The following is a 13691-nucleotide window of genomic DNA, read 5'->3' on the forward strand; positions in this document are numbered from 1 at the left end:
GATAAAAGATTAGCTTTCCAACTAGCCAATTTTTGCTTAACCTTCTCCAAAACGAAGTTAAGGTCCTCATTACTTGCTCTACGGTGCTTTATGAGAAATCCAAGATATTTTCCAAGGTTGGGGGTTGAATGAAAACCAAGAATATCACACAAGGATTCCCTAGTATCCACATCAACATTCAGAGAAAAATAAACCCTTGATTTGCTTTCACTAGTGGACTGCCCTGATCTAGCACAAAAACTATCAAGCACATCCCGAATGGTCTACTTTTGCAAAGAGGAACAAGTCATCCGCGAAAAATAGATGCGAGAAGGCAACCCCATTATTAGAGCTTATAACAGGATTCCATTGTTTTTCTCTACATTTCTCTTCGATGAGATGACCAAAGGCTTCCATGCAAAGGATGAACAGATAAGGTGAGAGTGGATCTCCTTGCCTAATTCCCCTTGAAGGAAGAATAGGTTCCATGTTATCCCCATTAAAGAGAATGGAAGTGGAAACTATCGACACACAGCTCATAACAAGGCTAATCAAGTTTCGGGGGAGATTGGCATTAATAAGCACTTCTCTAATGAAGCCCCACTCAATTTTGTCATAGGCCTTTTCGAGATCCACTTTAATTGCCATGTAGCCCACTCTACCTTTCTTCTTGCTTAAAGTATGGATAATCTCTTGAACCACAATAGCATTATCTACCATAGTTTTAAAAACCGGATCAAACCAGCCGGTCCGACCGGTTCAATCGAGAACCGGCCCTTAATCCGGTCTGGTTATGTTATAAAACCAGAAATAGACTAAAAATCGCTAAATAGTAAAAATCAGCTGGTTCAACTTGAGAATCAGGAACCGGCGCGGTCGAACCAGTTACTAACCGGTTTGTCTTTTCTCACCTAAAACTACGTTGTTTAAGTGGAGGAGTCCTAAAAACTAACTGTAACAACTAACACTCTCATCTGAACTCACTTCTCTCACTCTCAGTGTTCGTACTTCTCACTTCTCTCAAGTCTTATGCCTCTCAACTCTCAAGACTCACCGTCAAGCGGCCTCACCGTCTCACTCTCTCACCCATTCAGCGAGTCACGTGGCACGCCTCTCTGCCTCGCCCTCTCACGCCTTTCTTCACGCTCACTCTCTCTGCCTCCACGCACGCTGCCACGCCCACGATCATATCTTCGCCCGATCAAGGTATGGTTCAATTTCATTTTTTCCTTTCTTTTCATTTTTATTTTCTTTTTTCACTTCAATTTCTCATTTCCATGCTTCAATTCTAGTTTGCAAGAGAAATTTTTGGACCTTAGAGACAAATGTTGCAATTTACTTGGTATGGTTGTGATCGTGGACCTCTGAAGTGCTGGGTTTTTTTATTCTTTTTTCCTTCTCGTTCTCACCCTCTAAAGTGCTTTGCTCTCTGCTTCTCGACTTCATCAGGTAACATTCTTTTCTTTTGATTTTGATCATTTTCTTTTTTCGGTTCTGATTTTTTTTTTTTTTTTCATTTCTCTCGGCTTCATCTTAGATTCGCCATTCATGTTCTTGGCTTTATCTCAGGTTCCCCATTCTGTGACTTCACTGGTAAGTGGTAACTTCTATCTTTCAATTATTAGTTTATAGAGTATGTTGTGGATTTTGTGGATTTGATTTACAGAGCATTATTATTTGTGAAATATAGTTTACAGAGTATTTTACAGAGTATGTTGTGGATTTGATTTACAGAGCATTATTATTTGTGAAATATAGTTTACAGAGTAGGTTGTGAATTTTGTGTATGTTGTGGATTTGATTTACAGAGTATTATTGTTTGTGAAATATTGTTTACAGAGTATTATACGATTGTTTGTGTATGTTGTATTGATGAATTTATTTGTTGATAAAATGGTTGCTGTCAGTCTGAAATTGTTGATGTTGAGTGAAATGGAGTCTGCCTCTGTACCATCTAATGAACATGCTTCTACAATCAGTTCTAATGCTAATTCTTCATCTGTGAGAGCGAAATGTGATCCCGCATGGGATCACGTAACTGAAGAGTTGAAAGACGGAAAAAGTAGTTATAGATGTATACATTGTGGGAAAAGTTATAAAGGAGGGGGCATCAATAGGATGAAAAGACATCTAGCTGGAATTAAAGGTGATGTGACTGCATGTATAGGTGCACCTTATGATGTTTGGTTTCAAATGGTTGAGAATTTGAAGGAAATTGTTAAATCTAAAGAACAAACAAAAAAAGATCAAGAAGCACCTAATTATTCCCCATTAGAGGACTCACTAGAATTTGAAGATGTCCAAGAAATTACTCCTAGAGGTAGGGGTTACATAGGGGAAATAGAAGTGGTCATAGTAGTTTTCCACCAAGATCCAATCTTGGCAAGAGAAAGGTTGGTTATCTTGGTAATTACTTCGCTCCTAGAATAACATCGGGAGCTCAACCTTTTATTAAAAGTGTTCTTGCTGGCAAAGAAAAGAAGTGGAGGGTTGATATGGCTGTAGCAAGATGGATGTATGATGCTTGCATTCCAATTAATGCTGTGAATTCTAGTTATTATCAACCTATGCTCAATGCTGTAGCTTCTTATGGTCTTGGATATAGATGTCCAAATTATCATGTCTTTCGAGTGCCTTTGTTAAGAGAAGCAAAAAGAGAAGTCCAATTGATTGTTGATTCTCATCGTTCATATTGGGCTAACACTGGTTGTACAATAATGGCTGATGGGTGGACTAATACTAAGCATAGAACATTGATTAATTTCCTTGTCTATTGTCCTAAAGGAATTGTTTTTATACGTTCTGTTGATGTTTCTGACTTGGTTAAGGATGCTATTAATTTGAGTAACTTGTTTGATGAAATTGTTAATTGGGTTGGTCTTGCAAATATAGTGCATTTGATCACTGACAATGCTGCAAATTATGTAGCTGCTGGAAGAATTTTGTGTGAAAAATATAGGAACATTAGTTGGTCACCTTGTGCAGCACATTGCCTAAACCTAATTTTTAAGGAGATTGGGAAGATGGATCATGTAGCTAAACTTGCAAAGCGTGCATCCAAGATCACAGCGTTCATCTATAGCCATGTGGCTTTGCAAGCTTGGTTAAGGACTAGAAAAAATTGAACGGAATTTGTGTGTCTAGGGCCAACTAGGTTTGCTACTACTTTTATTGCCTTAGAAAGTCTTAAGGAACATAAGCATGACTTACAAGCATTGGTGACTAGCAAATTTTATGTTAAATCAAGATATGCAAAAGATAAGAAAGCAAAGGCAGTGGTGGAAATCATTCTTGACAATCAATTTTGGAATGATTGTCATGTAATTGTGCATATTTTGTCACTATTGATTTGTTTATTACGCATTGTTGATTCTGATGAAAAACCAGCTATGGATTATGTATATGATGGCATGTATAGAGTAATTGATGGAATCAAAAAAAAAAAAAAATTCAAGGACAAGAAGAGACCATGCGAGCCTTATGTTAATATTATCAAGAATCATTGGGATAATAAATTCTATAGAGATATTCGTGTTGCTGCTTATTGGTCAAATCCTACATTCCAATATGACTCATCTACTCTTAATAAGAGGCTAGAGACACAATCTGCCGTGACAGATATTATTGAATCAAAAGTTTCAATTGGTCGATTGAAGTTGGTGAAGGAATTAAGGCTATTTCGAGAGCGTAAACAAACTTTTGGAACCCAACTTGCTCAAGAATTTGCCAAGACATCTCAGCCGGGTAAGATATTGTTTACTTTAGCTAATAATAAAATGAAAATATGTTTTAAAGATCATAGCCATTTTTTATATTTTTGGGATAAGTATAATTGTATTTATTGATTCATTGTATCTTTGTTTTGTGTTGTACATGGAACTTAGATAAGTGGTGGAAGTTGTTTGGATATTGTACTCCAACCTTACAAAAGTTTGCAATTCGGATCCTTAGCCAAACAGCTGCCTCTTTGGGATGTGAGCGGAATTGGAGTGTTTTTGAACAAATACATAGCAAAAGAAGAAATAGATTAGAGCATCAACGACTTAATGATCTTGTGTATGTTCATTATAACTATCAATTGAAAGAAAGGTATGATGATGCCAAGAAGATCAGTAGGCTGGATGCTTCGGACTTCAAAGGACCACTGGTTCTCTCTGCGGCCTGGAAAAGAAGCGAATCAAAGGCGACCGGAGCTGCCGGCCAAAAATCCTCCGATGGCAAAGTTAGTTTTTCTCTCTATATTATCTGAGTTCCAACTTTTTTGGAGTAGAAAGAAATGAACATACCCTGGGTTTGTCTGAAACAGCCTTTATATAGTGTTCTCATAGGCGGTTACCAAAATTGGAACTTCTCCTGGCTTCAAGGAGAGATAGAAATCAAACGTAACTTGCATAACCGTTTAGAAGTTATGCTCTTATTTCACAACGGATACCTGGCGGTTATGCGTGGGATAAGGGATTATCACATCTTATTCGGAGATTTTCCTAAGTGTGATACCCTCGTCTTGGAGTTCCTCAGTTGGGTGTGCTTCGTTACACGCGTAGGGGCTTTTTCGTCTATTGGGCAAACTCCTTCAAGACGAGGCTGTTGGCACTCTGGACGAGTGCATCACTGGTGGTGCTTACCTCGTCCAGAGTTCTTCCTACCTGGACGAGGTAGCTGAAGGTAGGTCAAGAAGGGTGTCTACAATTCCAAACTGGTCACGGACGACCTTTATGGACGACTTGGAGATAGGCAAAATCAGTACCCCATCAAGGTATATATTATATAATCTCTTTGTTTCAACGTTTTTGTGGGGAAATATGAGTGATTCACTTATTTGGTCAAGTGGGTTCTTTGTGGTTGTGAAATATAAGTGATTTGGTTATCAATTATTCATTATTTTCATCTTATGATATAGAGTCAAAAGGAAGAAGTTCAATTTTGATCCTATTGATTATGCAAGTATCGATAAAACTAAATTTTGGATGGTGGAAGATGAGGAACCTCCATTTCTGGATCATGAGGAGATAGAGAATGCATTATATGAAGAGGGAGTCTATCCAATCGAAGAAGGGACCTCTAGCCTTGTACAAAGAGGTTAGCTTATAACAATTCTTTGCCTAGTTGCATATTTTAATTATACTATTTATGATTTATGAGAAATGATTATTAGAGACGTTATTCTATTTATTGTTCTTTGGTTTTGGAATTTGTATAGATATAGACAATGAAGTGATTAAGGATGATGATGACATCAATTTGGAATCATTTGGTGATGAAGATGATGCTCCTCTCGGAGTTAGAGATAAAAATCATCCTATTCATGTTGAAGATGAAGAAGATGAGGATGAGGATGATGATAATGATGCTAGTGGTGGAGCATTTGGTTCACATGATGATATTGATTTCAGTTTTCTTCATAACAAATGAGGCTTGGGTCTTAAAACTTAGTAGTTGTTTGTTTGAAACTTTAAAACTTATTGCTATTTGGATGTAATGAACTTATTTGTTATTTGCCATTTGGATGTAAATGTAATGACTAATAAACTTATTTATTTGGTTTTTTTGAAAGTTTATTATGTTAAGGATGATTGTTTTGTAATGTTATTATGTTAAATTCTTTAAAAAAAGATGTTACATACTTATATAATTGTATTTTTTTTAAAGGAAACATATTTATTACAGTTGGTTTGTTAGTTTTAGTATATTAAAAAATTATTAATTATTTATATAATTTAAATAAATAATAATTAAATTATTTATGATGTCACTGGTTCGACCATCGGTAAGACCCCGGTTCGACCTTAATACCGGTGATTAGCTCATTTTTTGGTTTTTTCACCGTATCGGTTTTTAAAACCATGTTATCAACACTTCTTCTTCCCGACACAAAGGCAGGTTGAAGGGGGGAAACAAGCTTATCAAGATAAGTTCTAATCCTATCCACAAGGATCTTAGTGATAATCTTGTACACGATATTACAAAGGCTAATTGGGAGGTAGTTTCACAAACTCTCAAGCCCAACAATTTTTGGAATCAACACAACATTAGTTCTATTGAGATATTTCGGTAATTTACACTCCTTAAAGGCTTTCTTCACTTTTGTCTTTACCAAATCATCCACAATGAGCCAAAATCTTTGGAAGAAACCTGCATGGAGCCCATTGGGACCCGGCGCTTTGCAAGCTTTCAAAGCCCATGGGCCATCTTTAATTTTTGCATCTGTGACCATAGTGCTCATATTGGATCTTTCTTCATTGGATAGGGAAGCTAACCACCTGGAAGGCCGAATGGGGTTTAGGGGTGCATGATTCAGACTAGTCTTGAATAACTTCTCAAAGCCCCTTCTAATATAGTTCATAGCCCCATCTTTGCTTTGAATCCACTCCCCCGTATCATTCTTTATGCAAGAGATTTTATTGTGCCTTCTCCTCACAATAGTTGACATATGATGGAAGGCAGTATTCTGATCACCCTCAATCAATCTACTAACATAGGATTTTTGCACCCACAACTCCTCCTTTTGGTTTAAGAGGGCATTTAGCTCATTATGTAACACTTTCTCTAATTCTAGAAGGGAATGTGAAGGATGAGTGGCTATGGCTTTTTGGATGCCATTTAGTCAGGCCATGACTCTCTTTTTTTTGCCAAAAATATTACCAAAATGATGTTTATTCCAATCCGAAGCTTTCCTAGAGAAATTCTCGATAGACTCTCAAAGAGGCCTAGCCCGACCCCAAGCTTCCTTGTCAATACTAGGAAAGGATAAATCTGATAACTAAAAGCTTTGGAATTTGAAGGGCCTGGGAAGAAAAATGTCATTGGAAGGATTGGTCTCAAGAAGTATTGGGCAATGGTCGGATAAACACCTAGTGAGGTGAGTAACTTTTGCATCTCGGTGAAAGGCATACCACCTAAGGTTGGCAAAAAACCAGTCAATCCTTTCTTGGACAAGAGCATTAATATTTCTCCTATTCGTCCAAGTAAACCGAGTTCCAACAAACCCTAAATCAATTATATTACAATGGTCTACGCACTCTTTGAAGAGGAGGGACCTATTAGAACTAATGTATCTTCCCCCAAACTTATCCCCTTCTGCAAGAACCTTGTTAAAGTCTCCTGCAATAATCCAAGGTTTATCATGGAGGTTAGCAGCATTTTTTAAATTATTCCATAATATACATCTTTCATGAAATCTAGGGCTAGCATAAACAGTAGTACATATGAATTCAAAATTTGAAATGAGTACTTTAACCAAAACATGAATTTTTTGCTCCAACATGGCTAGTTGAGTAATCTGAACTCTGTCCGAATTCCACAGAATCCACAGTCCACCAACAAGCCCAATCGTGTCCATATGGATGGCCTCGTCAAATGGAAGTTTGTTTGTGTTCTCCCTAGCTCGCTCACCACCAATGCGAGTCTCCATAACAATTAAAATGGTTGGGTCATGATTGTGCACCAGCTCCCTTACATGATTTTGAAAGGGGGGTTTTAAAGCCCCTCTACAATTCCAAGCTATAATATTCATGTCTAAGTAATGGTTAGGAGTCGAGCACCCATCAAATGGAGGTAGGAGCTTCGCTTCCTCCATCAAATTCTATCCTGTCATCCTTACAACTTTTTTCGTCAAACCTCTGCCCAGCATTAGTGTCAAACAATGCTCTAACACGCCCATCAATTTCTCAGCTGTAATCGAGTGTAAGTTGAATTTTGTGATGGGTTGAAACACTTGCAACAGCTTCGTTGTGTGTCGATTGCCCATGGAGGTTGTCGCAATGGCTTGATTCTCTAGCATTCTCCTTGCAGACAAGCTTTCCTCCGAAATTATTTCACACAGAATCGGAGACGCTGAGACTTGCGGAATGGTGCTCCATATCAATTTGTTCGCTTCTTCCAAGCTTGGCATGTCGGAGTGGAACTTCCACCACGACTCTTCCATCAGACCCCATGTCGAGTCTGTCAGAGGAAGAAGCCCCAAAACTGCACTCGTCGGTGTTAACGGAAATAGAAGCCTCCATGCTTGCCGGAGTTTGGCATTGAACCAACCCATGGGACGAGTTGGGTGAGCCCGGATTTCCTTTATAATCACTCTCGAAACTTCTATGATCTTCCCGTCAACATTGATCACCCATTTTGGTGTTGGGAGAAGGAAGCCTAAAGATAAGGAATCATCAAGTGGGATTCACCCGAGGTGTAATTGTGTCCAACTATCCATCATATTAGGCCCAGGCTAGTTAGGGCAATTAGGTCAAGGAAACCGAGGAGGACAACCAACCCGAGGAACGGTTACTTCTCGGGAGATGGGAAATAAGCCACAAAGGCAATACAGGTGGAGGCCGATGAGGATCATAGTGACATACGAGTGAGAATATGATGAAACCTCCAGATAAAGCATCCATCACCTCCACATTCAATGCACTATACCAACTCAGTTTGCTGCATTAATGACAGAATGACCCCTGAACAATGCTCCCACAGCCTGTAGCCTACTTTACCACCACTAGCAAGATAGTGATGGGATAAGTATTTAAAGAAAGATCAATAGCCTTTCAAGTAGAAGGTTGAGATGCAATCCAAGTAGCAGTATATAGGAAGGAAGGTCCTCCTTAAGGGGAGATCGGAAAAAGTTTGGAGAGAGAAATGGGGAAATAGAGAGAGAAAATGATCATTGTAAGAGCAGTTGCTACTAGGCTTGCTTGATGAAGGACTTCAATAAGAATTTCTCTTTTCCTGATATAACTCCTTACCTTTATTGTCATCCTTGCTAGTCTACTTTCTTTAATTACCAACCCATGGCTACAAGAGATCAAAGTGTTGACATTGACCACCCACCTCTACAAATTAGTTGTATTGGGCCTCCATCCTAGCCCAAACTCATCTAAGTTGGGTTTGGCTGACTGTTTTTCCCCTACAGTAAATGTAAAAGTTTACATATAAATTACCAGTCATAGTCATTTTAATGTTGCCATAAGTGATAAAATAATCTGCACAATCAATTAAAAACACCAAATCAAAAAAAATATATATCAATATTTAAAATGAATTTCATTATCTCAAATTTTAAAAACTCATAGAATTTAAGCAATAATTGAACTACGTTACTGGGAAAATGAAAATTAATAAAAAAGAAGACAGCTCTTCTCACATAAATCTCCTAATTTAATTGATGGTGATAGGATTTCTTGCATATATAACCAAAAAAAAATTCCATAAATTTACAAGTATTTAGATCTACCAAGCCACCATAATCAAGAAAATTTCAAACATAATTAAATAGAGGTGCATAAATAAAAAGCAAAAATTGTATTGCAATGTAAATATAAAAGTTTACATATCAATTACCTGGTATAGCCATTTTTAATGTTTCCATAAATGAAGAAATAATCTCTGCACAGTCAATTAAGAACACTTCCATAAATAATATAAAGAATTATGAAGAATTGCATTATCTAAAATATTTTTAAAAAAAATCATAGAATTTAAGTAATAATTAAACTGTATTAATAGAAAAATATAAACATAAAAAAGCTAATTTTTCTCACCGTAAAAGCCAAATTCTTCCTTAATTCTTCACTTAATTGATTTTAGCATTCTTAAATAGTAGAGTAGAATAGAGTTGTAGTTGAGTTTTACTTCAACTTAATTTCTATTAGATTCAAATTTACATACTTATCTAATCTAAGTTTTCTTATGCGGATTATCAAAGCAAAAAGAAGAAGAAGAAGAAGAAGAAGAAGAAGAAGAAGAAGTTTTTGTTTGTGATACAAAGTTCTCCATGTAATTCCAAATTGATATCAACTTTTTTTTTTCTTTTTCAGTTTTTGATTTGTAGGTTGATATCATTTTTTATTATATAAATTTAAATCCTATTTTGATTTGCACGCCTAAAAAGTTGATAAGAATAAAAAGAGTAGTGTTATCTAAAAATTAATAATAAAATGATTAGATGAAGAATTTGAATTGTGTTGGGTTAAAAAAATTGATCCCGGTTAATTAATTTAATTACCCAAGTTGATTAGTTAGGTTAAACTACATGCAAATCATGAAGGCACCAACAAATTACCAAATAAACTAATATGCAGCGAAAATTAAATGACACGGTGATTTGTTAACGAATGAGAAAAACCTCTCAAGACAAAACCCCACCTGGTGAATTTCAGCTTACCACTCCTAAGAATCCACTAATCAAGAATAAACGGTTATAAGTATAAGAAATCTTACCACTATCTTGAATTTTCCCAAAATATCAACCTATGGTTGAACCTTTACTTCAATCCCCAATTGAACTTGATCTTGTAAAAAGACTTTTTCCTTTGCATAGATTCCAATACGTGACTAACTTCTTTGCATGAATTTCAATACGTGACTAACTCCATAGCAACCCTTTGATTGTTGTAGTTGGTTTGAAGTAGTTTTAGAGAGAAACACCAATAAGATCTTCAATGTTGGTGCTAGAGGCTTTGCTTGGTTACAGAACTCAAAGGTGTACAAGAAACGCAGCAATATCTTTTTCTTTTGTAGGAGGCGGCTAGAGTTTCAAAAAGAAAAACTTATGAAACTTTTTAGGGTTAGAGTTTTCTTTCTCCACCTCCTTATTTAAATAAGAGCTTAATGAGTTTTTCAAATGGGCTCTCTTATTTCTATTAGGTTTACACAAACCCTAAAACAATAGCCAATAGAATTAAAAGGTTGCAAGCTATATCAGAAATCCTGTAAGCTTGATAAATTGAGGCAGGTATCAAGCTTTAGTAAATCTCGATAAATCGACAGATATCGAGAAGGTATCTAGACCTACAGATTTAGCTTTTCTTGAACAGTTCTTGAGTAATTTTCATGTCTTTAATGTAACCACTTCTAATGATCATCTTGAACCTACTTAGATTTATCCAAATACAGATAAAATGTGTTTTGTTATAGGATATGCCAATTACATAAAATATGGACCTAACAAATTGTAATTAAATTAAGATTTTTATTTACTTAAAAATTATTGGAGAAGAAGATAAGAAAAAAATATCTATCTTTTTAAAATCTAAAAAAATTCTGCTTTGTATGTTGATATCAAAATTTTTTTTTTTTAATTCTATCATATTTGATTTGCACTCCTAAAAAGTTGATAAGAATAAAAAAAGTGGTTTTGTCTAAAAATTAAGGGTAAAATACTATTTTGGCCCCTAAAATTTGCCAAAAATTTTTTTTCGTCCCTAAACTTTAAAAAATTATTTTTTCATCCCTAAATTTTGTAAAGAATTTTTTCAATAGTTTAGAGACAAAAATAGGGATGAAAAAATAATTCTTTTCAGTAGTTTAGGGATGAAAAATAAACTTTTGGTAAAATTTAAGGATATAAATAAAATATTTTCAATAACTTAGGGATGGAAGATGAAATTTTTTATAGTTTAGGGACGAAAAATGAACTTCTTAAAGTTTAGAAATGAAAACCAAACTTTTGGTAAAGCTTAAGAACCAAAATAATATTTTACCCAAAAATTAATAATAAAAGGATTTGATGAAGAAATTGAATTGTAATCAAATTAAGACTTTTATCAACTTAGAAATTATAGGAGAAGAAGATAAAAACATATATATATATATATATATATATATATATATAAATTTTGTAATTTGGTGTAGCCACTTAATGTAACTACAGCTTTCGATCTTAAAGTTTCTACAAATACTCATATTGATTTAGAATTGACTTGTATTGATTTACAAGAGCATAAACATCTAGAAATGTCGAAAAAAAAAAAGCGTTATAAAATTACTTTATTTATTTTACTTACCAACCTTAACCACTCACAAGTTATTTATTTATCTATCCAACAAATAACTCAATATATGGGATCTAGATTACGTCACGCGGCGCCTCCAAGGCACAAATTTGAGATCCATAACGAAATGCACAAGGTGCAATTGCTGTAAAAATAGAATAAATAAAAAAAGTATAGGATATTAAAAAAAATCCAGATCTAGATATCCGCAACAACAACAAAAAGATCTAACAACATAGACGCAACAACAACAAAAAGATCTAGATATCCAGATCTCATCTTTCTCTAAAATAATTGTTGTCACTTAATACAACTTATACAAATTACTTTTACTAATACGGGTTCTATACAGATCCAAATTTTAAAAAATAATTTACAAAATTTAAATTGTACTAAAAATCAATTAGTGTTTTAATCTGATAATAATGAACACAATCATTAAAAGTGGATACCATAGCTTGAAACTGATTTATAAAAAAAAAACCATAATCTCATAAATAAATTAAAAAAACCCCTATCTTCTTGTTATTTTAAGCAATTAATGGGGTTTTTTAAAAAAATTATATGAATCCAGTGATATTATTTCATTTCATGGTTGTTTAATGTGGTTTTTTTTTTTAAATTACTAAAATAAGCTGAGTAACAAATCTCAAGTAATTAATCTGTAGTGTTAGCATTTACTCTTTGCTCAGGATGGTTTTTTTTTTCATCTCTTTGAGAATATACGACTTTTCAAAACATAACAATATTACAATGTACAACAATACTATCCGAGTCTGCCTGTGGTACAACTTTCAATGTGCAACAATTTTCATTTACTCTTTAGTGGTTATGATAGTCGGCATGTGGACATCTCTACGTTACTGGTTATAACAATTTCGGCAAATGATATGAGTCTTTATTCTCCTAAATTTCTTTTATAAGTATGTTAATGAGTGTTCTTAGAGCAATGATTAACAAATCATTTAAGATAAGTTTTTATATTATTTTTATGCGAAATTGAAAAAGTTGTCAAAATCATTACACACTCTCTGCGCAATGGTTACTCCACAAGTATAAGTACTTGTGGGGTGTGAGGGATAATGACCGGGATTTAAGTCTCTAAAAACGAGCTTTACATACATATACATTTAGATTAGACTAGAGTAGAATCTGTTAAAACATAATTGTTTTTTTTTTTCCATAAAAACTTTCTTAAAATAATTTATTAACAGATACCCTTAGAACATTCTTTAACTTTTCCCTTATTTTTATCTATGAAACTCCGTTATTACCACAAAAAAAAAAAAAAACTTACATTTTTACACAACTCTTAAAAATAATTCATTCAAATGGACACTACTATAAAGAATACAACTTTGTAGTCACTTATAAGTTATAACTTTCAATTATTGACATAGAACTTTGATTCTCTAAAGCTATGCACAAAATGCTTTAGGGTTCAAAAAGGAAAGAGTTTAAACTGCGAAATTAGTATCATATTGTAATTATCTCTCTAAAAAAAAAGCTTTGATTCTCTAAATTTTTTTTAGAATATATAAACAGGACGTATAGCTCTCTTATGCCTCTGTTAAAATCACTGCATTTTCATTCTCTCTCTTACTTTTTATATATATTTAATTCTTCATATTTTTCCAGAAAATTAATATATATATATATATATATATAGTATCACATGTTGAACAAATTTTTAAACCTTAGGCACTTCAGGTATGTTTTCTTAGTATATTTTTTCTTTAGATGTGATCAGTGATCATGGTAAACTCTATTAACAAGAAATGAGTCTTTGAAATGGATTCCAAACAAGGTTGTGAGGGTGTTTTACAATTTGGTCATTTAAAATATTGATTGGCCCCCTCCTAAAATATTTCAAATACTCTAATGGTCCTCTAAAAAAAATATATATATTAGAGAACCTAATTAGTGAATTTGCCAAATGTCTTGTAGTTGAAC

General features: G+C 34.3%; 2 protein-coding genes across 2 annotated transcripts; one reads left to right on the forward strand and one right to left on the reverse strand.

The window, feature by feature from the left end:
- The first annotated feature begins 1872 nt into the window (after positions 1–1872).
- Positions 1873–3104, forward strand: LOC142625235 (uncharacterized). Its single transcript, XM_075798925.1, has 2 exons — positions 1873–2372; positions 2534–3104. The coding sequence occupies exons 1-2, from the start codon at positions 1873–1875 to the stop codon at positions 3102–3104; spliced, it is 1071 nt and encodes a 356-aa protein (XP_075655040.1).
- Positions 3105–5965: 2861 nt separating this feature from the next.
- On the reverse strand, positions 5966–7390 carry LOC142625236 (uncharacterized). Its single transcript, XM_075798926.1, has 2 exons — positions 6848–7390; positions 5966–6481 (listed from the first exon to the last, which is right to left on the reverse strand). Exons 1-2 carry the CDS (start codon positions 7388–7390, stop codon positions 5966–5968), a joined length of 1059 nt encoding a protein of 352 aa, XP_075655041.1.
- Positions 7391–13691: the final 6301 nt, after the last annotated feature.

Source organism: Castanea sativa, chromosome 2, assembly GCF_040712315.1.
Source record: "Castanea sativa cultivar Marrone di Chiusa Pesio chromosome 2, ASM4071231v1".
NCBI classification, from domain to species: Eukaryota; Viridiplantae; Streptophyta; class Magnoliopsida; order Fagales; family Fagaceae; genus Castanea; species Castanea sativa.

What these genes read in the sequence shown, in the direction of transcription:
- LOC142625235 (XM_075798925.1), top strand. Translation starts at nt 1,873, where the DNA reads ATGGTTGCTGTCAGTCTGAAATTGTTGATGTTGAGTGAAATGGAGTCT. An exon ending in CCAATCTTGGCAAGAGAAAG is followed by an intron (nt 2,373 to 2,533) that starts GTTGGTTATCTT and finishes TGTGAATTCTAG; the next exon opens with TTATTATCAACCTATGCTCA.
- LOC142625236 (XM_075798926.1), bottom strand. Translation starts at nt 7,390, where the DNA reads ATGGAGACTCGCATTGGTGGTGAGCGAGCTAGGGAGAACACAAACAAA. An exon ending in CCTTTCACCGAGATGCAAAA is followed by an intron (nt 6,482 to 6,847) that starts GTTACTCACCTC and finishes TTAAACCAAAAG; the next exon opens with GAGGAGTTGTGGGTGCAAAA.